General features: G+C 46.4%; 1 protein-coding gene across 1 annotated transcript in view; it reads right to left on the bottom strand.

Moving 5' to 3' along the window:
* Positions 1-26,581, bottom strand: part of LOC147906132 (uncharacterized) — a 320,331-nt gene that overhangs the window by 57,072 nt on the left and 236,678 nt on the right. Inside the window, exons 20-21 of the mRNA XM_087386859.1 lie at positions 702-928; positions 62-312 (exon numbers count right to left, since the gene is read on the bottom strand). Of these exons, the coding sequence (XP_087242985.1) occupies positions 62-312; positions 702-928 (478 nt within the window). The remainder of the gene's footprint in view (positions 1-61; positions 313-701; positions 929-26,581) is intronic.

Genomic DNA, 26,581 nt, shown 5'->3' with positions numbered 1-26,581 from the left:
AGCTCATGCCTCTACATGCTGAGAAGAAAGTATTGTGACCTGGAATTCCCAAATAAATTACCTTCACAGGACCTATGCTATATCTCAAGGTTGCAAGGGCATCATTGCCTTCTGGTATTGAAGCACGGAACTTTATCCCTTGACCAGTCATTTCAGCGGTACTGTTTACACCCACTATTCTTTCAAGATGCTTCCATTCATTGCGACCTTGCCTACTTGCAGCTGTCAGTGCTGCTAAGCTTGACAAAGTTATGGAAAGTGTGCCAGATTCAACTTCTATAGAAATTTCAACTTCAAGCACTTCATTGTCCCCTGCAAATTTCAATGACTGCCTTAATTCCATGAGACATTTATTTGTACCCTATGAGCTGGAGATATAGTTCCTTCATCTTAAGTGTCAGTACAATAACACTTTATCCCTTCTGAAATCTACAGAATGAATGAAGAACTGTCCACGAGGCAGTCATTTTTTGAGAACATTGTTTCATTAAATGGATTTCATACATTTATGTTTGACACAGCCTCAAAATAGTATTGTAAGTTTTTTCCCTTAAAAAGAGGAATGATATTTTCATGAAGTGCCAAATATTTCAAAAATCCAAAGTTTGCATCGATCAGCGGAAGAGACATGGAATTGGACAAACAATTGGGGGCAGGATCATGTATCGATAAGGGAAAACATTCGAAAATTACTGAGTTACCTCTTGTGTCATATTGATCAAAATCCCCCACAGATATACCATCCAGCTGTATATCTACCAGTCTCTGAGATACTTTAATTGGGTCTATGTAAAAGTTCCCCAGAGCATTTATATAGGGTGGATCATTGACAGCTCTGATTGTAATAGTTACATTCAGTGTGTCACCTCTTCCTATATAATCTACAGCTGAACAGATCAAAATATCTTCTCCATTGTAATATTTTATCCTGCATGTAGCAATTTCTTTTATGCTTGGCAAACTATCCTTTTATAAAATTTAGTACACCATTTGATTATCGCTTGCGCATTGTATTTCAATGTTCTACAAGAGTACATGAAGGGTAAATGCAACACAAGACACAAGCCCATACTGATATGTACCAACATAGAACCATTGAGAACCACGTTCTTCCATACAACCAGAGAATTGAGAAAAGAAAAGAGAGTGAGGATAGTACAGCAGAATAATAAAACAAACAGAGTCAGAGGAATGAAAGGAACACGAAAATCATGTTCTAATAAACTTGAACAGGGAAAGATGCATAAAATATTAAGACACAAGAGGATAAGAGGTGACAAAATAGTAGAAATCCATTTCAAGGACAAGAAAAGATAGAGAAAGAAAGGGAAGATATATAGAAAAAAGATGTGAGACTAATATTTGGGTGTAAGGAAATGCAAAATGATTCTGAGGAGTTAGGTATCAGATATGAAAGAAACACAGTTATCCCATACTCTCTAATTTGGACAAAATCAAATACATAGCAAATGAAAGGGCATAGTAGTGTGCAATCCCTCCATAGCCGCTGCGACAATTCCAATGTGCACAGTGACACTGGAAGCAGCAGATATCATGGAATCAATGAAGGATTGTCAGTCTCAAGGTCTGGAGTGTTAGTTGTTCAAGGTTGAAAAGGCATTGGGGTAGAAGCCCTCTTTCACGAGGAGAGCGGTCAGGAGCTGCCTGCAGGCATGGGCACTCAAGCCTTGCTGCAATTGTTGATCTTGCAAGCTCAGGTCCTGGAGAAAAGAAAACATGTTTGTTGTTAGAGAAACGTTACCTCTTATAAAAGCCCATGATGGTGCATTCTGATAAGGTGGCTGATGTGAATATGGTGTGCAAGTGTTGAGCATCCAAGGGCATAAACTCACTCTTCTACCCTTTCCCTTGTTGTTGGCAGAAGTACAAGGACACCCTCTGATCCCTCTTCCTTAGTTTTTATGATGCAAGTGGATGAAGGAGTTTCCATGTAATTGTTGAAATCCAAGACAATTGCTTTATGAGAGAGGAGACCATATGGAAGCGATTTTGTCCAACCAAAGCAATCAAACTGTAGAGAAGGGAAACAGTGAGGGATAGATGTAGAAGAGAAAGAGGGTTTTTTGAAGGAACATGGTGGAAAGAGGGAGAGAGAGAGAGGGTAGGCTAGGGAGAGAGGAAGTGATACTCAAAAGGAGACATAATGAAATGGAAATGAAATGGCTAGAGCAATGAAGAAAAATGAGAATACTCACATGTAGACCAAAGAGCTTGTAGCTTGATACTTGATTGATTTGACACTAGACAAGTACAACTCTTATATAAGAGCACACACACACATATGAACACGCATATGGGATAGCTCCCAATATGACACGTGGCACTCAGTAGACTATAAAACACCTACTAGACACCTAGTACACTCTTTTTTTTTTTTTTTTGGCAAAAAGAGACTTCTATTAAGTATTAAAGAAAACCGTTAGAGCAAGCTCCATACGGGATACACCATGCATGAAAAGATCAAGAGCCAAAAAGAAAGGATTGGGGCTGATAGTGCCATCTCAATCCGGTAGAAACCTCCGAGAAAAGGGGAGAACCCCTCCAAACTCGAAGAAATACAGTCCTTCTAGAAGAGGTTGCCCATGAAGGGCCCTGCATGCTAGCCCATATGGCTATCAAAGTGTGAACCCTGTCAGTCCAAATACCCGTGGACACCTGTGATGGGTGTATCTGGGTGCCATCCAAGGCCTCTATACATCTGGCTCTCCAAATGTGCCGAGAAAAAGGGAGAACCCCTCCAAACTCGAAGAAATACAGTCCTTCCAGAAGAGGCTGCCCGTGAAGGGCCTTGCATGCTAGCCCATATGGCTATCAAAGTGTGAACCGTGTCAATCCAAATACCCATGAACACCTGTGATGGGTGTATTTGGGTGCCATCCAAGGCCTCTGTACATCTGACTCTCCAAATGTGCCAAGAGGAAATGCTAGCCAAAATCTCCCAAGAGGTGTCCACTGAAGCATGAGAAGCTTTGAAGGGAGTAAGTGGTACATCCTAAAGAGAGCAGGGCTATATCACCTGCTGGCAAACCGAAAGTGCCCAAGAAGAAGACTCACCCTCATAAAACACATGGGGCCCAGTAAGGGATAACCATGCGACCGAGCCCCAAGCCATGAAGAAAGGGGAAGTATGAAAAATGCTGAGTATCCGAGCAACCCCTTTCCAAACAGTCCTCGCCTGACTGCAATCCCAAAGGCAATGTTGCACTGACTCCTCTGCAGAATGACAGCGAGGGCAAGTGGGATCAGTCCCAAATCGTGATCTCCACAGGTTCACTGCAATCCCTCTATGAATAGAAAGCCAAAAGAAAAGAGTGATCTTTCATTTCTGAGGGATTTCCAGACCCTCCTCCAGAAAATCCTATGCAAATCTGCGGTGATGAAGAAGCTGTCCCAATGTGGGGCTCTGGAGGGAATCCAACCCCTACTACTCAGCTGAAATCTCCTGACATTACCAACCGTGAAACGAAAGAAGGGAATCCCCCTCTCTCGGTGCCCATGATCTATCCACTCCCACTCTCCTGGGTCCCACTGCAAGCACCTGATAGGTGCACCTCCATATAATCACAATCTCTAGGATACCAGGGCCAAGAGCGATAACTAGGTTGTCAACATATAGAGCAACAATTAAAAACAGTCTGTTAGAGGTGTGCATGTACAAGCAAGACAATTCTTAAGGGACCCAATGGTACAAACCACCCTAGCAAGGTGATAACAGCAGAAGCAATGCTTGTTTACAGGATTCCGTTGCAGGGAAATTTGGGGCTCATTTTGGGGTCCTGTAAGAATTTCACTTGAGAAAATTCTCTCAAAAAGGTAGGCATGGATAATTGTTTGCAAATTAACCCAATACATATCGAATGTGAATATATAGAACCTACTCTATGAGAGGTTTCCAATGGTATATATACCATTATGGGGTTTCCCCACGAGGAAAAAAGATATAGGTAAGAACCCTTTCTTCTAGGAATCTTTCTATGTTATGTTGGAAGATTCCTTAAAGAAAGTTATCTTTCTTGTATCTTTCCATCCCCATACACTACAAGGTATTGGTCGGTTTCAGGGTTGAGGTCTAAGTTCCACTACAAGCCCACTCCATGGTCCACAAAACCAGCAATCCTGATAGGCTGAAAGGCAATACACTCATTTTTAACTCACTTTGGCTTCATATTCCAACACCCCCCCATGAAGGCAAGGTGAGAGACTACTGGAATGGAACCAAGAACAGAACATGACAATGAGGGTCTAAGGTGAGGAACTATTGGAATGGAACCAAGAATAGAACATGACAATGACGGTCATCAAACTGTGCACCCTATGTAACTCATAGGCTAAAGTATGAGTGTGTTCAGAGGTTGATCCAAGCACTCTCATGGCTTGAGACTCAACATGCTCAGAGGCTCACGTTATAGCATGGCTACATGACCAGCTCATAGGTCTAGGAATACACCAACATCCTGGAACTTGGCTAGACGTGATAACCAGACCTATCAAAGCCAATACATGGCTCCCACAATACATCCCCCTCTAAACCTATCAAAGCCAATACATGGCTCCCACAGTACATCCCCTCCTGGCTCCAGGGGCTAATGAGAGACATGGAGCCATACACCAAAACAAAATAGGAAAATACATCTTTTTAGGAAGACTTTCCAAGGCAGAGAACCTTTGACTTAACACACATGATTTATTTGCATTCATTTTTTGGGACAACCTAGGACAGAGTACCCTTGACTCAAACAAGAAAGTAGTAAAGATATATTTCATTTATTTTATGCATAGCAAGGGCAGAGAACCCATGTGCTCGAAGTAGCTACCACACAAGAGTGTGCACATCCTGATGGAAAGAGGTATATCGGTCAAAAACCAAGCGAGAATGCCCTCGAATGATGTGTCGATGAAGGCCATAGGAGCAGCTGGCAAGGGAAAAGCAAAGGCAAAGAGGGGATGCCGTGGCTTCTTCTCGTACTTTGTATACTCTTTGGAAGAAGAACTTTGGATATGTTAAAATCCCAAAGAGGCAAAAAATGTCAAAGTGCAATGTCTGTGATGATTTAAAGCGAGCGATTGAGAGTGCAACATGTCCAAATCAAAGGGAATTATACAAAAAAAACCGAAAATCTCATCATGACCTTATTCGACATTCCAGACAAAAATATGCATTTTGAAAGGAGCAAGCTATTTCGCATCTCTCGTGACACCCTTTACACATCATGACTCTTAATGTGCCGATCAGAGAGTCACCGAATGCACAAAAGAGGCTCAAAAAAATGAGCGAAAGTGCTTAAAAAAATGAGCAAAAATGTACTACTGTAGGAGATGACGAGGTGTGAAAAGAGTATTCCCCGCTGTCGAAAGCCTCAAGTCAATGTACCGGAGTGTCGGTACAGTCAAAATGACTTGTGGGTAAGCTCAGGAAGCTCAAATCGTTGGTGGAGGTCACAGGAGTCCAAATCTGAGCAAAAAATGCCAAAAAATAGCCTAAAACTGCTCAGAATCGTACAGACTCCTGGCATTGCCCCGCATCCACCTGCAGAGGTCCATACGGACGTATGGACAAAAATCAAAATTTTTTTTCTCAAAATTGTGCGGGGCAGGTCGATTATGTTTGGGCAGTGCCAAAATGTCAAAAAATGTCAAAATCGGACCTCAAAAGGTCAAAAAACAGCCGCTGGACTGCTCCAAAACAAGTTTTTGGCAACCAATTGACAAGGAATGTCTGCCAATGCTGAGGGAGAACCACGAACTGATGTAGGAGTGAGCTGAAATCACAAACGAGGACCAGGAGCAATCACTAGGACACTGGAGTACTTGATGACGAGGAACCATGGCGAGGCTAAGGGAAGGGAGGCTCTAGCTTAGAGGAGAGGGGAGCTTCCATTTGCGGGCTTCTCTCATCCTCTAGATAGAGTAAGAAGAAGGGGAAGGTAGGAAGGGAGGCTTTGATACCACATGAAGGAACATGGTGGAAAGAGGGAGAAAGAAAGAAAGAAAGAAATTTTATTAAAGGTCCACGGAAGGCCATACATGGCCTATGGGACACAAAATCATCCGAAAGGAAAATACATCATCAACGATGCGCCAACTAGGTGGCCTCATCGTAATACCGCTAAGATGCCAAAAATGGCTACAAAAATCCTAGATACAAAATGAAATGAAATAGAGTACCAAAATTGCCTAGATACAAAATGTAAAATATGAAATATGAGGAACATCGTCTTCCCTAAGGGGTCTGTGATCCAAAGAAATGATGGAAGTCATGGCCATCGACCATGCCTCCTGCCATGAGTGTGAAGATCTGGGCAAGTGTCAAATGGGCTGCTGGCGGTGCCAAGTCTCCATGGAGCAATCTCCTCTGAAAATCTGCGATCATCCTCCGTCGTCTAGAAATAAAGCGACGGGTACGGCCTCTGTGTAAGATCATCCTGCGGTGCTGCCGGATCATGTCATATGTACATCCTCGGGGTGGAACCATCGGTGCTCTCTGGCAAGATGGGCTATCTCTGTGCTCATGGTCCTGCGCCTCGTCCTGCTCCTCATGAATAACCAGGTCTCTGGCAGGGATGCGACGGTGCTCTCTGAGGAATCTCTCTCTGTATCTGGTGATCTCCCTGATGAACAACGCTAAGCAATATTGATCCTCATACTCCATAATCCGAGAGAGAGGTTCAAATCCGTGCCCAAATAAACAGTGAAATTTGCCACGGATCTCATAATATAAAGGGCATCTGCAAACAAAGTGCTCCTCAGTCTCCACCTCCCCCATAGTGCAACAAGGGCATATCCTAGTCTCTCGCCTGGGTCTATGTCCGGTAGTTGTTACGACGCATCCTGCCGGCCTCAACGTCTAATCTGTGGGAAGATACCCTGAGCTGGCCCAAGGCAATCATGAGTGAGTGCGACATATGAACGCCGATATATCCTGGGGATATGATGAAGCCATCCTCTGAAATCCTGAGAAAATGGTCACGATATGTGGCCATCTTCGTAGGAAGCTCCGTGGGATGAACCCAAGTGCGAAACGTGTGTAGCTGCAACAAATCTGCCCTGATAACCTGGCTGAGCTCATTTCGAGTGAGAGGGAGGCGAGGGGCATCTATGCTGTATCGAAATGGTGGCAGCCTATCCATATCCAAGCCCAGCGAGGTGAGCCATGTGGAGAGTGTGTGGTACCAACAAAAAGTATGACCTCTCTCCGCTAACATCTACGAGGATGTCAGTGCTAGCCACGGTAATCGTGCTCTGCCTGCTGCTGAGTCTCCGAGCGCCCTGATCCTATGCAAGTACGTAACTGACTGAAATGCTGCATCTAGCGCTAGGGGTGTAGCTCCGAACTCTGTGAACGTAATCTGATGCGGTACCGTGGGCTTCGCTCTGATCAATCTGGAGAACATGATGATTTGTAACCTCTCTACTCATCTCCAATCTGCAACCCTGAGATCTCCTGCCCAAAAGGGGCTAGCATACATGACTGCAGGTCTCACCAGCGTATCGAAAAGTAAGGACTTCGTGTCGGGATGCTGAAAATGTGACTGTGCACACTGCCTCTCGAGAAGAGCCAAGGCGGCATACCCTCTATTGATCCTATCTCGTGCTGCATGCGTCATGGTGAAGACTGGACCTCTAAATGTGGCACCCAAATATGTATACTCCCTAACTAGCTCCACCTCCTGCCCATCAAATGTGAAAGAGAACTCGCCTCTCCTATAAACCTGGTATGACGTGTTGAAGACCATGACTTTGGTCTTCCCAAGGTTTACAGACAACCCTCTGTCCTGACAAAAGCTGTGGAGTGCATGGAGATGTGCCTGTAAACCCTGCTGGGAGGAAGAAATAAGAACCACGTCATCTGCATAGAGGAGAATCGGTATCGTGGATCCTGCCAGTAAAGAACCTGTACCACCCATCGTCTGTATGTACATCTCTAACTCATCAATATAGAGACCAAAGAGTGTCGGAGACAAAGGACACCCCTGCTTCACCCCTATCGTACTGCGTACTTCCCCCGACAGCCCCGCCCGTGTCCTGACTCTACCTGTGACTCTCTCATACAAGGCCATGATCGCCCATTGAATCTCCCCATTGAATCCCAAGTCACGAAGTCCCTAGAAGAGTCTGAAACGCGGCACAATGTCAAATGCCTTTCTGAAGTCCACGAAGCAACAATAGAGCCGTTGCTTACGTGACTTCGCCTCCTCAATCAAAGCCCTGAGTGTGAAGATATGATCTAGAGTCGAGTGCTCTGCACAAAATCCTGCCTGCCCTCTAGCTCTCATGCCTGTCGCCTCGGCATGGTCATTTATATGTCCTTCTAGAATGGTCGCATAAATCTTGGCCATGACATGGCCAATCATAATGGTCCTGTAGTTCGACGCCTCCAAAGGATCCCCCGACTTGTGTATGGGTACTATGGTATTTTCTAGCCAACTAGGTGGAAGACCTGTACAAATGGACTCGTTAAAAAGACGGGAGAGGACTGTAGCTAAGGCATCAATCCCATGGATTACATACTCCGCTTGCAATCCATCATGGTCCTTAGCTCTCCCAGTCTTCAAACGATGAGCTGCTGCTCGGACACTATTGGATGAGAATAAGGCAGAGGAGGTGGGTCTAGGCACATGGGATAAGTCGATCTGTGGCTGGTCTGGAATATCATATAAAGTGGAAGTATAGGCAAGCCAAACCTGCGGGTCTGTAAGAGGAGTTTGAGATTTCAAGCGAAGGAATTTCTTCCAGAATTCCTTGGAATCACAGCTGAAAAGTAAACTTCTCAGCTCCTCCTCATTCCGGGCTAGAAATTGGCACTTTTTGCGTCGCACCAAACGCTTGTAACTCTTCTTGGTCTCAATGAGGAGGGGAGACTTCTCCTGTGTCTCAAGGCGAAGCTTCCTGCGGAGTTCTTTACACTCCTCATCATACCATCCATTACAAGGCACAAGACCGACTGGTGGAGGACTGGATGTGTGGCAAGTGACGGGGAAGGACTTGTGGGCTGCTGAGATGATGGAGGTATGTACAAGGTCCCACCGATCCTGTGTGGAGGGTAGGGCATCGAGAAGGTGCGGACGGAGAAGACCACTCAGGTGCTGGCTATAAATATCATCAAACTGGTGGTCAAAATGAACCTCATAGTATGGCTGACGCTCATGATGTCTAGAAGGGGGGGCATGAGGAATCTGGGTAAGAATAAAGTGCAGACGTGCATGATCGGCTGAAGGCATAAAAGGGTCGACTGTGAGGTTATGTACAAAAGGGATTAAAGTCGGGGGACCCAAGACGTAATCAATGACGCTCGTACCACCACCCGCGAAGGTAAAACATGTGGCTGTGGATGAATGCGGCCACTGTCGAAGTCCATTATAAATGACCATGCCGTGCGATGAGAGAAGCTCCAATAGGCGATGTCCCTGATCTGTCACCTCTACCCCTCTATCTGAAGATAAGCGTGGAAAACTCTCATCTGGGGCAGCTGGAACTAAGACTGGATCCTCAACAAAGTCCAAAATCTCTGCCTGTCTGTCTGATGTCCTCGCGTTGAAGTCTCCTAAAAGGATGACCTCTCCGCGGCATGAGTACTCCAATACATCGGCTGACAAATCCTCAAAAGGTGAATGTCCTGGTCCATCTGAGGCATAACGAGACTGTCTCGGGGGAAAGTAGCATACTGCAATAAACAAGTCTCTCAGGGGGGGTCTCCTGATCCGTACCCAAAGATATCTGGCCCGATGGTCTCTGCTCATGACTGTGAGTATCGATCTGAGATGCTCTCTATAAAGAACTGCCACACCGCCAGATCCTCTGACTCCTCCTGATCGTCTAGTCTGCTGTCGAAAGACAGACTCCCAGGCATACCCTGTCACCTGCGGCAAGCCTCTCTCTGGGCTCTCATGGGTCTCTGTAAAGAAGACGATGTCCTGATCAAAAAAGGCCTCTCGTAAGTTGCCAGGCTGAGCTGTGAGGGAACCATTACAGTTCCAAACTGCGAAACTCAAGCTATCTGGCAGACTACGTGTCCCATAGGCCTCGTGTCGTTAACTGTGGGCTCCAGCCGGTCTAGATCGCATAGCTCCTATCAAAAGTCTGCCCTCTCTGATCACGGCCCACTTGCCCTCACGACGGGCAACATCCCTCTGTGCAATGAGACGTCTATGCTCCTCCCACTGAAGAGCTGTAAGGTCCTCATCCATGTGAATCTGTGGATGGTCCCTCAATCTGGATCTCCTTCGTAATACTGCGAGACGGGCCTCAGCATCTCTGAATCTGATGATAAGTGGCTGGTGCCGTGCTGGATCCCGGCCCACTCGATATGCAGCTACTATGCCATGATCCTGAACTCCGAGTGTCCCAGATATGAAATCTGTCGCCTGATCCATGGCTGATCTCGTATCTGATCGCTCAACTCCGCAGATGCGGATGTTGAGGGCCTTCTGAGCTCGCCGCTGACTCTCGGCAATAGTCTCAGAGACTGTGGTCTGCTGGGCCTGTGGGGCTCTACGCACAACGTCCACCCACTCTGAGGTCTTCTGTACCTCTGTCTGCAGTGTGGCCAACCTCTCCTCAACTGCTGCACTAGCTGGAGGAGCTACATGCAGCTGCTGGAGGCGATCATCGCATGCCACAACATGCTCCTGAATGCGTGTCTCCAGCTGCACTATGCGCTCAGCATGTGTCCGTAACTGGATATCCCGATCAATATCTCTGGTATGAAGCTGGCGAATATGGGAGTCCTGATCAGATCTATGACTCTCAACTGTCGATAGCTGATCAGTCAGTGTGTGTATCTGTGCTGTGAGAGACTGAATCGCAGCGCCCTGAAGTCTGCAAGTCTCCATGCACTGCATAACTAAATCTCTCAATCGCAGATTATCTGCCAGGACTGCTTCCACTGTGGAGGGTGAAGGGGAGAGGGGGTACAAGGATGAGGGGGTAAGAGGGTAAGAAGGTGAGTAAAGGAGGGGTGCAGAAAATGGAGGTCCTGAAGAGAGAGATCCGGTAGAAGGAAGTAGGGAGTCAGGGACCGAAGAAGAGCCTACACTAGGGGAGGAAGGGGCTGAAAGGGAGGGTCGGTGGGGAGAGGTGGGAAGAAGCTGGAGGGGAGGGGAAGAAGAGGAGGGAGGAGGCTGGGTAGGGAATAGGGAAGGGGAGGAAGAGGAAGGAAGAGGATAGGTAGGGACTAGGGGAGGGGAGGAAGAGGAAGGAAGAGGATGGGTAGGGACTAGGAGAGGGGAGGAATAAGCAAGGGAAAGGGCTAGGGAGGAATGAACGGGAGCAAGAGGAGGAGGTGAAACTGAAGGAGGGAGAGGAGGAGGATTGAGTAGAGGAGGTGGGTAGGAAAGGGTTGGGATTGAGGCAAGGGAGGTAACCGGAAGTGATGGGGGAGATGGAAGTAAAGGAGATGGGGTCGGAGCCACAGGAGGATTGAGTAAAGTAGATGGGTAGGAAAGGGTTGGGGTGGAGGCAAGGGAGGTCGTTGGAGGTGGTGGGGAAGGAGATGTTAAGGGTAAAGAAGAACTTGCCTCTTCGGCTCTTGTACTGCTGCCTATGCTTTTATCTTTCTCTACTTTTGCTCCTGGAGGGCCATGGTGGAGCTCCTTGGGTAAAGAAGAACTTGCCTCCTCGGCTCTTGTACTGCTGCCTATGCTTTTATCTTTCTCTACTTTTGCTCCTTGGAGGGCCATGGTGGAGCTCCTTGTTTGTGGCATCTCCTTACTCCTGGAAGTGCTGAATTCTCTGCTCAAAACTGCCTCTAAGGGCCATGGTGGAGCTGCTGAATTCTCTGCTCTCAAAACTGTCAAAACTGCCTCTTTTTGCCCTCAAAACTGCCCCTTTTTAACTCTGTTTTCTGTAACTCTGTTTTTTCCTGCACTTTAAGGACACTTGCTGTAAGTCTATTCACACGGGGGGGGGAGAGAACTTTAAGACTTTCCTTAAACCCCCTTCCCTTCCAACAGAGGCTTGCGCAGGGAGGGAGCTGTTGGCTTGCGAGGGAGCTGCTGGCTTGCGCAGGGAGGCAGGGTTGGCTTGTGGGGCTGAGGCTTGCGCAGGGAGGCGGGGCTGAGAGATTGTCAGAGGGGGAGGGGCTCAGGCGGAGGCTGAGGGCGGGCTGAGCGGGGGAGGCGAGAGAGGCTGAGGCGGAGGGGGAGGGGCTGAGCGCGGGTGAGAGAGAGAGGGTAGGCTAGGGAGAGAGGAAGTGATACTCAAAAGGAGACATAATGAAATGGAAATGAAATGACTAGAGCAATGAACAAAAATGAGAGTACTCACATATAGACCAAAGAGCTTGTAGCTTGATACTTGATTGATATGACAGTAGACAAGTACATCTCTTATATAAGAGCACACACACACATATGAACACCTATGCATATGGGATAACTCCCAATATGACACGTGGCATCCATAGGACTCACTAGACTATAAAACACCTACTAGACACTTAGTATGCCTAGCATGATACAAGTCTCCCTGGGGTCTATCCCATTTGCCTCTGTTGAGAGTATGAATGATATCTAGTCAAATGCTGGCCAGTGTCTCTGACATTGATGTGTCTATAGCTCTATGGCTTGCATGCACCTAGCTGTTCATATGAATTGGGCAATGACGCTCGCTCTGAGTGCCCATGTTTAGGTGTCCACACAGTCTCTATGAAGTACCGAGTATGGATGAAAGTCAACTCTTGCCCTACCAATCCTTTTTTTTTTTTTGGGTGCAAAAAAGAGACTTCTATTAAGTAAGAAAGAAACTCGCTAGAGCAAGCTCAATGTGGAATTACAACATGCTAAGCATGTAATAAAAAACACCTTAGAAGAATGAGGTAGAAAGAAATCAAGGCTGAGGCTGAAAATGCCAACTCAACCCTGTAGAAGTCTCAGCAAGGAAGGGAGAGTCTCTCCAATCCTTGAGAAAAGTAACTCTCCTGGAGGAGGCTGCTCGAGAGGATCCCTGCATGGTCGCCCATATGGCCATCAGAGTGTGTCCATATCTATCCAAGTACTGAGAAGGGTGAACCTGAGAATCCTCCATAGCCTCAGTGCATCTGGCTCTCCAAGTGTGCCATGCTGCAATGCTAGCTAAAACCTCCCATGGAGAGTCAACCGAGGAATGAGCAGCCCTGAAGAGAGTGGCCGGAACATCCTCTAAAGAGCATGACTCCACAAGGTGTCGTCGGATGTGTAGAGCCCAAGACGAGTCATGTCTCTTGAAGAAAACCTGGTGCCCTGAAAGAGTGAGCCAAGCCACTGATCCCCAAGTCATATAGAAGGGGAGGCAAACAAAAGTGCTGAAAAGTCTTACAATCCCCTTCCATGTGATTCTCGCCTGTCTGCAATCCCAAAGGCAGTGTTGTACTGTCTCCGAAGCAAAAAGGCAACGAGGACAAGTAGAGTCAGCCCCGAACCTGGATCTCAACAAATGGTTCACTGCTATCCCACCATGAATAGAAAGCCAAAAGAAGAGAGTGATTTTTCTATTCTGGTGGGATTTCCAGAGCCTTTGCCAAAAATTTTTCTAAAAGTCTCTAGAAATCTGAAAATTCTCCCAATGAGAACCTTCATCTATCCACTCCCATTTCCTAGGGTCCCATTGCAAAAACTTAATTGGGACACCTCCATAGAGCCACAGCCTCCATGAGCCCAGGGCAATGAGTAGCGGGTCAGGATCCAAGTACCACTGTGAAAGAGAGCCATGCTCCATGAAGCCCACTATCCTGACTGCTGAAATGGTACCTCCAACAATATATCGTTTGTGGACTTGGACAGCCTGCCCCCCGAAGAAACATCAACGACCAGGGCATCCTCATGTGTGTTACGTAAAGCAATCACCTAAAAAGCAATGCTCGATCTGAAAAATGTCCCCATCCAGGTGGAACAAGTAATAGGCATGTCATGTATGTCCATCCAATCCAAGGGCAAGGCTGCATCAATCTGTTGAACTGTCCCTGCACTCCCTCTGAGATTATGAACCACCTGGGCCTGTCGGTCTGCTGGAAGCCTCCTGAAGGCTTTCCATGCTCCCACAGTAGATGCAGGGCCCCTCTCCCATCTGGGCCACTGCATGTAAAGAGAAGCTCCAAGTGGTCTGCCATGCTCATCCAAAATACTGTCGTTCCACATGATAGGCTGCCTTTCAATCTCTTCATGGGTGGACGGGGGAATCCTGCGAAGAGTACTCCTGAAGCTAGCTCATGCTTTCAAGATAGCAACCATAAGAGGGGAAGAAGGCGATCTGAGGTGGGCTATGGTGAAAACCCATCTGGTACTTTGTATCCAATCATCTCCTGACGTGGGTGTGCGAGACTGTATGCATCTGATAAAAAAGTCCTTCCAAGGCTCTTGCCCTGGCATAAGTCCTCTCACAACAACCTTGCAGAGTAAGGCTCTGCACCGTCGATCTGGGTTGATGATATTCAAAACCCCTTCTCTTGTAGGAAGAATCAAGTTCTCCCAAGTCACCTTGGCTGTAACATCAGATGTGCCATCTAGACCACTCCATACAAAGTTTCGTACGGGCCTCTTGAGCTGAGTGATACAATCCCTAGAGTGGCACCAACATGAGCATACAAACCATGCTGTGGCTAGAAGAACCTGGTCAACCACCACCACTCTGGATGCCAAGTCAAGTTTGGCTGAGCTCTAGAAAAGGAGCTTTCTTTTGATGCTCTCCAACACCGGAGCAAACTATTGTGAAGGAGAGATGCCCACCCCCCAACCTGGCAGCTCAAATATTTGACAGAGACACCCCTCTGTACCCAAGTGAAACCAATATCATTACCCCAATCTAGGGTGTCATCATCACAAATCCAAAAACAGTTGGATTTATGCCAATTAATGTATGCACCTGCAGCCGTGCAAAATAAATCCAAGGCTGTCTGTAAGGAAGTGAGCGTCCTGGGGGAGGCATCCTAAAAAACAGCCGTGTCATCTGCCAACTCACTATCCAGGAGCTCTTTTTCCCAGTGGAGAGGAAGCCTCAGCCCATAAATATCAGCATGAGATCTAAGGTAGATACTCATAGCTTCCGCCACAAACAGAAAAAGAAAAGGGGCAAGAGGACATCCCTGGCGGATTGATCTACCGATCTGAAATCTATCCCCTCTTACCCCCCCAATAAGCACCTGGCTATGGGCTGATCTGTAGAGAGAGGATACTCCTTTAATCCATGCATCTGAAAAACCAAAGCGAGATAGAGTACCCTCTAAAAAATCCCAGTCTACTCTGTCGTAAGCTTTCTCAAAGTCCAAGAGTAGAATGGCCAACCTCAGGCGGCTCTGCATGGCCCCCATTCAGAGGCCTCCCAAAATGAGAAAATATTATCGAAAATACTTCTACCATGCACAAACCCTGTCTGTGTGTCATGAATTGAATCTGAAAGGAAAACCTGTAGCCGCAGACTGATGGCTTTTGCCAAAATCTTGTAAAAAGTGCCCAATAGAGTGATGGGTCTCATTGTGACACTAGATTCCTATTATCCCCCTTTGGGATCATGAAATCATAAGGATAAATAAAAAACAACCTCAGAGTGAGGTGGAAAACAACCAAGGCTGAGGCTGAAAGTGCCACCTCAACCCTGTAGTAGTTTCAGAGAAGAAAGGAGAATCCTTTCATTCCCTGAAGAAAGAAGCCCTCCTAGCTGAGGCTGCACGGGAGTCTCCCTGCATACCCGTCCATACGGCCATCAAAGTATGTACGATGTCTGTCCAGATACTAGCCAATGTGTGCGAGGGATGAACCTGAGTACTCTCCAAAGCCTCTGTGCATCTGGCTCTCCAGATATGCCAGGATGCTATGCTCGCTAGAATCTCCCAAGAAGTATCCACAGAGGCATGTACAGCTGTAAAAGGAAGGTGTGGTACCACATCCAACGAATAGGACTCAATCCGATGACGTCGAACCGAAATGGCCCGAGAGGAGTCAACTCTCTCATAGAAAACCTGAGGTCCTGTAAGAGAAAGCCAAGCCACTAAGCCCCATGTCATAAAAAATGGGGAATGGGTAAAGTGACTGAAAATCGTGGCTAACCCCATCCAAATCATCCTTGCCTGTCTGCAATCCCATAAGCAATGCTGAATAGACTCCGAAGCAGAAAGGCATAAGCAGAAAGGCATCGAGGGCATGTAGGGTCGGCTCCGAACCTGGACCTCCAAAGGTTCACTGCAATCCCTCCATGGATAGAAAGCCAAAAGAAGATAGTGATCTTTCTATTCCTGTGGGATTTCCAGAGTCTCCTCCAGAAGCACCTCTGCAGATCCGCAGTAATATCAAAAGTCTCCCAATGAGGAACTCTGGAAGGTCTCCAACCTCTACTACTGAGCTGATATCTCCTGGCATTACTGATAGTGTAACGAAAGAAGGGGATGCTCTTCTCTTGATGCCCTGCGTCAATCCACTCCCACTCTCCGGGGTTCCATCTCAAATACCTGATGGGAACTCCCCCATAGAGCCAGAGCCTCCAAGACCCGGTGGAGAGTAGCTGGGGGTCTGGGTCTAGGAACCACTCTGAATCTGTGATCCCTGCATCAAAAGACCTACAACCCTGATAGGCTGAAAAGCAGACTCAAGCAAGATGTCCTCTGTGGACCTGAGCAATCTGCCACCATCCTGGACACTAAAAACCAAAGCATCCTCCTGTGCATCTCGAAAGGCCAAAACTTGAAGCGGAACCCCGCCTCTCGAAAAAGTACCTGCCCAAGTGGAGGAAGTGAGTGGCATATCATCTGTGTCTACCCAAACCTCTGGAAGGGCTGCCTCAATCTGCAAGATCCTCCCTGCACTTCCTCTGAGATCTCCTGTCAACCTTGATTTGGTCTCCTCTGGAAGCTTGCGGAAAGTTTTCCAAGACCCCATAGAAGATGCAGGTCCCCTCTCCCACCTGGACCACTAATGTAGAGTGAGGCACCCAGTGGTCTGCCATGATCATCTAAAATACTGTCATTCCACATGATGGGTTGCCTATCAATCTCTTCCTAAGAGGAAAGAGGAATCCTCCGAAGAGTGCTTCTGAAACTGGCCCAAGCTTTCAGAATGGCAACCATGAGAGGGGACGAAGGTGATCTGAGGTGTGCTATGGTGAAGATCCATCTAACACTGCTCATCCAGTCTCCTCCTGAGGAAGGTTAGCTCATTGATTTGAGCTGGAACGAATTCAAACTTCCAGCTCCTAGCTATGCCTGCAAGCTGCCTATTTTGACAACTTTAGCCTCATTTTTGTTTCAAGAATAGGACTTCTATTAAGTATGAAAAAAACCCACAAGAGCAAGCTTAATGCAGAAATACATCATGAATGCATGAAAAAGAACAACCTAGAATGGGCCAATAAAAAGCTCCTCAGAGCAACCTAGAACAACCTAGAACAACCTAGAATGGGCCAATAAAAAGCTCCTCAGAGCAAACAAGACATAAACCAAAGCAAAGGCTGAAAGTGCCATCTCAACCCTGCAGTGTACTCTATAAAATTAGGAAGTCTGTCTAAGGGGGGGTTCCTAACACTTCCGGAAGTATTACCGGAGGCCTAGGGCCATGGGTGTCACAGATGGTGCGTGGGGCGAGTGCTAGTCGATGGTGTCAACGATGTGTGAGCGGTACAAGCGCAGGAGTGATGTGAGCAAGAAGAAGCACAAAATCACAAAAGCCAACCCTCAACATGAACAGAATAGAGCTCCAACCACATGACACACAATCCGTTATACCAGGTGAAGGGAGAGGAGGGGAGGAGAACACAATGAGAAGAGATCTTAGAGGAGCGAGCAAAGATGGGAAGAAGCATAGTTCATTAGAAGGAATGAATCATACACTCATGAGAGTTACACCAGATGACTGATACACTAGGAGAAGATACACACTAGGCGAGCTCTTGACTCTAGCCTCTCTCTCTCACTCACGCCCTTCGTCTCTGCTAGAATGCGCCCTTTCTCCCCGTTTTTCCCTCTTCATCTTCTCCTCATCTGCTCCCCTTCGGTGGAAATCCCCTTTCCTCCTTCCTATTGGTTGCCTTCCTGCATCCTTAGCCATTCCGTCTTTTGTCGGCCGCTTCGTAATTGATGGCTTTTGCAACTCTCCAACCTATTTTGATTCAGTGAATCAAGTGCTCCACGTGTACTCCATGTGCTCCTGACATTAGTTGGTGGCGAGGGTTGGTGCACCACTTGTACCTCTTAACTGTTGGGACTGCTTCCCATGTGCACCAACATGTCTACCGCTTGTGCACCTGTGCACTCTCTTAACTGCTACAATCCAGTGCGCCAGTAACATCTAAGTCATGTCCAGGTCATGTACAAGTCATGTACTGCCAAGTCATGTCCAAGTCATGTCCAAGTCATGTACTATCAAGTCATGTCCAAGTCATGTACTAGTCGCTCTAGAGTGACCAAGATGTGAATACATGTGAACACGGTGCGACTAGGTGTGACCAAGGTCTAACCATCTTGGCATGCTGCTCAGGTAACCATGATGTGACCTAGTTGTGACTCTTGGTGGGAGTCCGTGATCGAGGTCCAAAGTACAACAGAGCCCCTCCATTCCCTAAGGAATGTAGCCCTCCTATTAGAAGCTACTCGTGAGGTTTGTAGCATGCTTGTCCAAATGGCCATCAGCGTATGAATAGTATCTGTCCAAATAATGGCCAAAGTCTAAGAAGGGTGGACCTGGGATCCATCCAAGGAATCTATGCATCTGACTCTTCAGATATGCCATGCTGAAATATTTGCCAATATCTCCCAGGGAGAAATCCAGGGATGCATGCCCGGGCCTGAAGTGTCAGAAGGAAACATCATCCAAAGAGCATGACTTATCTAAATGCCATCGTATTGAGAGAGCCCAAGAGGAGTCATGACATGAGGCCCCGAAAGAGAGAGCCAATCTACCGAGCCCCAAGTCATAAAGAAAGGAAATAGAGCAAACATACAGAAAATCCTAGCCATCCCCTTCCAAACGCTCCTTGCCTGTCTGCAATCCATAGACAATGCTGAATGGACTCCACAATAGAATAGCATTGAGGAACAAGTAGAGTTTGCCCCAAACCTGAATCTTCTTAGGTTTACTGCATTTCCTCCATGAGTAGAAGGCCAAAATAAAAGAGTGATTTTTCTATTCCTAAGGGATTTTCAACGTTTCTCCAAAAAACTTTCTACAAATTAGTAGAAATCTGAAAATTCTCCCACTAAGGAGTGTAGGTAGCTGATTCGTAATCAGCTCCATCCAAGTATCACTAGGGATTCTTCTTATTCAAGAGCACAAATTGGATGCAAGAGATTGTGCAAAGTCATGTAAATTGCTTTCCGGTCACACCTTTTGGTTGCCTGCTGTGGGCACTAGGAGAGGAACTTGTATTTCATTTTCAAATTCTTTTCTTCCCTGCATTGTTGAAAATGGTATCATCATACCCTCTAGAGCACAGTGGATAATTCTTTTGATTGGGGGATGCAAGGTTGGTTTCCTCTACCTTTTTGCTCCCAACAATAGAGGGGATTGTGTCCTTTTGTGGAAGGAGCTTCTCTCTTGGGTCCCCAATGCAGATTCATGGGTCATTGGAGAAGACGTCAACCTGGTGGAGTTGCCTTCTTATAAGAAAGGAGGTAGAGAAGGTGGCATTCATTCTCTAGAGAGAGCAGCTTGGGATACCTTCTTATTTTGATTTAGTGGCAGAGATATTGGACACTCAGCCACAATTACTCTTGTATTCATGGTCGTATAGGAGAACGCAGATGTCTATTCATGAGCGCAAATTGGGCATTGGATAGAAGTAAGGAGGCACTTACAAGATTACTATAAACAAGATTATTTATAGTAGGGGTGCTAGTATTTGGTCCTACCTCCATGGTAGAGAGGGCAAAGACCAAGTAATAAGTCATCTCAGAGGGACTGCAATGAGAATATAGCAGATTCCAGTTGAGCAAGCATGCAGGGGTCCTCTCGGGTATTCTCTGCTAGGAGGTTATTTTCCTTACGTAATGGAGGAGCTCCTCCTTTTTTTCAGAGACCACAGCAGGGTTGAGGTGGCATTTTCACCCTCAACCTTGGTTTCTTTTCAGCTCATTTTGAGTTTTTATTTACTTGTCTAGATTGTTTTTTGCTCATGCCCAGCATGATGTATTTCCTCTTCGAGCTTGCTCACACGGGTTTCTTTCATACTTAATAGAAGTATTTTTCATGAAAAGAAAAAGAATCTAGCACATTGATGCAACCATACCCTAGGGTTGGGTCCTTCTGCGTGGCAGGCCGCCTTCTTGATCTACTTGGCTAGGGGCCTTCACAAGATCAAGGATTCCAATTCAGGCCATAGGATTTCAAGGATCACATAGGGATGCCTTGGTCTTTGATGTTCATTCCAAGGACAGGCTAATCAGGTCCGCTCCAAATCCGAGGGGGTATGTGAGGAAGGGGCTCCAGACGCGAAGCTGTTGCTGGTTGAGGAGAAGGAACGGGGGGTAGAGGGGGGGGGGGAGTTGTGAGGGTAATCACTATAGCAGAAGCAGGTGGCGGGCGATGCGGGGTGGTAAGACATAGAGGGGGCCCGCGGAGAGCGGATAGGAAGGTCCTGGGGGGCCAAGGATGAAGGGTTCGGAGGGGTGGGAGGGGAGGCTGGGTAGAGGCCTCTAAGACTCCTCCACACTCGAGGGAGGGTGTGTCGGAGACGCTACGGGCCCTGATGCTCTAGAATCCTTTGGTGCCTGCTCTTGTTGCTATGACGAGTCCTGTGGGTATGAAGTATCACCTTTGGAGGGGCCTGAAGAATGTCTTGAGGTCCAAGGCCCTCTCTCTGGATCTCATGATATGCATGTCTCGGGGCCTCCAATCTGGTCTCCTTGTGACTACGCAGCCTCTTGTGCTTGCCTCTTACAGTTGGCATGCTGTCGTTGGTTCTTTCTAGCCCACTTACTCTGCTTCTTCTTCGCCACCTTGGTCCACCTCCCCTCAGAAGGCTCAACCCAGGGAGTTTGGGACTTTGGTTGTGGGCGTTGAGAATGTTGTTGTGTTTGCTTGGATGGTCGTCGGGTTCTAGCCTCCCGCATATCACTATGTTGTCCCTACATCTCTTGTGGTGGGAGACAAGACCTACTCAAGCCTCTCGTGCAATCCCTAGCAACGTGCCCCTTCTGTCTGCACCTCAGACACTAGCCTCTGGTAAATCGGAGACCTCCAATCTCTGCCGCAGAGTACCTCCCTCAAGAGTCTCTAAGAGGATTAGGGTCTTGGGGGTCTCTACAACCAGCCCGATGTTAGGAAATGGAGTCAAGATGAGCCAGTTTGGTGTGTTCTAGTGTGAGTTCTATGGAGCCACGTGTCACATTGGGAGTTATCCCATATGCATTGGTGTTCATATGTGTGCGTGTGCTCTATATAAGAGCTGTACTTGTTTAGTGTCAAATCAATCCAGTATCAAGCCTACAAGCTCTTTGGTCTACATGTGAGTACTTTCATTTTGTTCATTGCTCTTGCTATTTCATTTCCATTTCATTATGTCTCTCTTTAAGAATCATTCTCTCTCTCCCTAGCCTACCCTCTCTCTCTCCCTCTCCACCATGCACCTTTATGTGGTATCAAAGCCTCCTTTCCTACCTTTCCCTTCTCCATGCTCAATCTAGAGGATGAGGGAAGCCTGCAAATGGAAGCCATCCTCTCCTCCATGATTGAGCTCCCTTCCACTGCTCTCTGCCCATCTTGTTCTCTTCTCACCCTTAGCCTCTCCATGAGCTGCTCTTCTTCAACAAATTCAAGCTTGAAGCTGCTATCATTGGTGAATATGGTGGTCTTGGAGCTCATTGTGAAAACTTAACTGTAGACTCCTTTTTTCAGCAAGTTCGTGGCCTCTCTACTAGCCGCTGCCACACTGTTTTGGATGACGATTTAGGGCTTGGTTGAGGTCGTATTTCAGCTGCCGCCTTTATCTCCACAGTCGCCCACCTCTATTGCTGCTGGACGACACTCTGAACAACAAATCCAGTGCTGAAATCTGAGAAAAACAGTCAAAACTGTGTTCTTTGACCTAAAAGTCAAGTTTTGAAATTTCAGGTTGGATACTCTGTATTTTCTGGGACTTTCATGATCAGAGGGCTCCTAAGTATTTCTAGGAAAATTTCCTGCAACAAAATTTGAAAAGCTCTAAATTTTTTTAAACCCTAATTTTGGCAGAAACCCTAATTGCTAGAATTTAGGGCTTTTCTGAATTTTACAGTCGTTTGGCACAATAGAAGCCTTTGACATGAGAATTTTATGGGGATTTCCCAAAATTGATGCAATTTCATCACTATTTGGTACATTCATGTTACAATAAAGACACCCAAGCACGAAGTCAGGCATTGACCACATGTCGATAGCGTTGACCACATGTTGACTATGTGTCAGCACATGTCAACCACATGCCATCAAGCATTGACCACATGTCAATCACACATGTCATGTCAATCATGCGTGTGACACGTGTCAACCACCACAGGTTCATCCAGGAGTACCATATCCAAGGCGACCATGCGTCGACACATGTCAACCACAGGTCAATACATGTCAACCACAGGTCAACCAGGAGAACCATGTCCAAGTGATCTTATCGAGAGCTACGCATATGGAGCATTCAGGAGTATATACAGTTGCACATGGAGTGTACAATGGCTCAGTGGTGCGGTGATCCAGCTCACCTGCACATGGAGTATTTACACCACCCTGGCTACTAGAAGAGGTTGGCAAGTCAAAAGCCATCAAGAGAGCTAGCAGCTCAACGGCTATCCTCAACAGCTTAGGAGATAGGAGGATCACCAACAATTGAACAGTAAATGGCATAGAAGGGATTCTCCACAATCTTGGTATAAAAGGTTTGAAAAAATATGGCACACATAGATATCCAAAAAAACAAGCTTGTCTTCTTTGGTTGATTTTACGTAAATTTGGACAGCCAATAGAGCCAGAAGGATAGGTCAAGTTGATGGGAAATGTTAGAGATGCCAATGTATGCAGGAGGACATTCCTCACCTCTTCATGAATTACAGTCAGTCAGTTCGAGTATGGGACCTAGTCAGAAGCCACATTGTTTATCAAAGCCTACAAATGCTAACAATTGGACTCCTTTCAATACTAGGACCTTGAGCAGGCCTATGCTTAGTCTGGTCGAACAATTGGATCGGTGGACTCCTGTGGTATGGGACACAAGGGTTGTGGTCATGGACATGGCGCAGTGCTTGGCTAATCTTAGGCTCAGACGGTGATCGTTTATACTAGATCAAAAGCTACGAGGTCAGATTGCTAGCTCCCCTTATATCGGCTTCCTAATCTGTGGTTGCTTTGCAGGTCTTGGCATCAAAATAGAACCTAGATTACACCTAATCTTGGGCCTAGCTAACCCTTTCCTTGGGTGTCTCTTTTAGAATGGTAGGAGGATTGCTCAGATAGATGCATCCATCCCTCTGGAGTGGGCCTCTAGAGATGTGGGAGAGCATAGAGCTATCGTTCTTTTTCAAGCACAGGTGTCCCTCTTTAGGTCATTAGGTCTCTTTTGCTGCACAAGTGAGGATACTTTGGTCTTCAATGTGGAGTCTAGAGGTAGATTGGTCAAATCTTATTATTTTTATGTGGTTTTTCATGCACACCTAAGCCAGTTAGAGTATTGGGATTTGTTAAGCAATGCTATTCTACTTCTATAAATCTACTTCTATAAAGTATGTAGACCCTTGTTCGAGGATTGTATTTGGAGGCTTTGGCCTTTTGGGGGTGTCCCCATAAAGTTTCTTCAATGGGATCCAGGTGAGTGGGAGTGGACTAGAGGGGATACAACCATGCAAAGCATCTTTCTTTCGACTTCACCATCAGTAATGCAAAAAAATCAGATTGCTCCTAGAGGCTATAGACATTCTAGAACTCACCATTGGGAGAGTTTTCATATCACCTTGGAGACTCAACGTTCATGTCGGAGGTAGCTCTAGAAATACCTAGGGAATAGAAAAGTCACTCTCTTCTTTTGGCTTTTCATTCAGGGAGGAATTGTAGTAAATCAATGGAGTATTTTTTGATCCAAGACCTCTTGTGCTCAATGCTTATCATTGATTAGTCTATTCAGCTGCCTCTCGGAGTGCATATAGGCCAATATCATTCGGACCAAGGTAGCAAAAATAGTGTGCAAGTTTCCTCATCGACTTTTTTCATTACTTGGCATTCAGTGGCCTAGCTTTCACTTACTGGGCCTCAAGTGTTTTTATACGAGTCAGAAACCTTCAGGGGCTATCATTAAGGTTCAACACTAAGATGTATAGTTTTGTTGACGTTGAGCCATACCTGTCTCTCAGTATAGACTTGCACATGCATCAATGGACATTAGCTAGGAGATTGTAGCGAGCATTACTCCTAGGCATATTCGAAGATCAAGATCCATAGAGGCTATTGATGGCAAATAGGTCCACCCAGCTCATATCTTGGGCAGTATCTAGATATATATCGAATACACTCCAATGGCTATTTGGTCCAAGATGCAAGGATCTTCTAGTTTTGATTCCGTTGGGAGCATGATTTTTCTCAGAGAGTGGAGAGGTTATCTTTTCTTTTTTCAAACCATCACAACCATGACATGGCATTTCCAGCCATAGTCTAGTTCTTATCAAGTTTTTTCATTTGCTCATACAAATAATGGTCTCCCAGGCCACCCTCGCTGCAACATCTGCCGTGCCATCAAGTCCACTCCATAAAAAATTCATGACTGGTCTAACGAGCTGAGTGATGCAATCCCTAGACTGGCACCAACAAGAGCACACAAACCAGGCGGTGGCCAAAAGAACCTGGTTCAGTCCACAACTCTAGATGCAAGGTCAAGTTTGGCTGAGCTCCAAAAAATGAGCTTTTTCCTTATACTCTCCAGTACTGGGGCAAACTGTTGTGCTAGAGAGATGCCCAATCCTACCTGGCATCCCAAATACCTGACAGGAACACCCCTCTGAATCCAGGAAAAGCCAATGTCAACTCCCCAGCCTGGAGTGTCCTCATCGCTGATCCAAAAGCCAAAGGATTTATGCCAGTTAATGTGTGCCCCTGCAACTGAGCAAAAGATATCCAAGGCTGTCCGGAAAGAATCAAGTGACTGCAAAGAGGCCTCAATAAAAATAGCAGTGTCATTAGCCAACTCATAGTCAAGAAGCTCCTTCTCCTGTCTCAACGGCAATCTCAGCCCATAAAGATCAGCCTGAGATCTAAGGAAGATACTTATAGCTTCTACCACAAATATAAAGAGGAAGGGGGCTAAAGGGCACCCTTGACGAACTGACCTCGAAATCTGAAATCTGTCACCCCTTTTCCTCCGATCAAAACCTGGCTGTGGGCTGATTTATAAAGGGAGGCCACCCCTCTAATCCATGCATCTGAAAAACGAAATCGTAGGAGAGTGCCCTCAAGAAAACCCCAATCTACCCTGTCATAGGCTTTTTCAAAGTCCAAGAGTAGAACTACCAGCCTCTGCCTGCTCTGCAAAGCCCACTCTGTGGCTTCCCAAAAAGAAAAGATATTATAAAAAATGCTCCTGCCATGCACAAAGCCTGTCTGAGTATCATGGATGAGGTCTGGAAGAAGGGGCTGCAATCAGATACTGATCGCCTTGGCAAGGATTTTGTATAGGGTGCCCAAAAGAGTGATGGGTCTCCAATGGGATACAAAATTCATGTTTGGTTGTCATCATAAACAATTGAAAATCCCAAAAAATATATATTGTAATGCTCTGTCTACTTATCCACTAGTGCAATTTAAAAGGGGGTGTTAAAAATGTATAAATTACACCTTCTGGACAATAAAGGGATGAGGGACAAAACATGACCTTGACGCTAGGAGATAAAATTGCATACATTCATCACCTTCTTCTTTATAATTTAATGTACAGCTAGTATGTGTGTGCACTCCTCTTCTCTTATTCCCTAACAATGTCCAAGTCTCTTTTCTAGTTTTCTCTCAATGTTGAAACCCTCAATCTCTTATTGCTTATACTCATAGTGTCTTCATTTCCTGCATCAGATCTAGCATGCAACAGCTCCGTTCTCCGTCCCTCTAACCCCGAGCTGGGTTTGAACCCCCGGGGGTTAGCTTCAGCCAGGGAGTACTAGTAGACATGGACAAGATGGAGTGGCCTATCCTCTCCTCCTAATCCCCCTCTGCCTCCACCCCAAAAATGACTATTCCTGCCAGCAACAGCAGACCTCTCTACTCTCTAGGTGCCAGGACAGCCTCTGCGGATGCACGAACATATTACCGAGGTGGTTTTGACCAACCCATTCTCGAGCAACATAAACAGATTTATTTCTTACAACAAGAAGTGAGGGAGTTGAAGATATTATTGAAAGAGGTGACACCTAGACTTCAGGTCCTTGAGGGACCTGGACAACAATTAGTTATACATGATGTTGTAAAGGCTTGTAAGGCTTCTCCCCCTACCCCCAGTTGGTCTCCAAAGTCAAAAATTTAGTGCATACCTAAGTTCAAACAATTAAGAAGGAAGTGAGTGTGGAAGTGGACACAAAAGCAAGTAAGACTAATATTCAAGCAGAGATTAAAGAACACGAAGCTAAACGGGACAACATGCTGAAGATTAGAATAGGGGGACTCCCAAA

This window comes from Dipteris shenzhenensis, chromosome 1 (genome assembly GCF_047967505.1).
Source record: "Dipteris shenzhenensis isolate YYH24624 ecotype China chromosome 1, Dip_SZ_1.0, whole genome shotgun sequence".
Taxonomy (NCBI): Eukaryota; Viridiplantae; Streptophyta; class Polypodiopsida; order Gleicheniales; family Dipteridaceae; genus Dipteris; species Dipteris shenzhenensis.
This window is presented reverse-complemented; position numbering and strand designations above follow the sequence as displayed.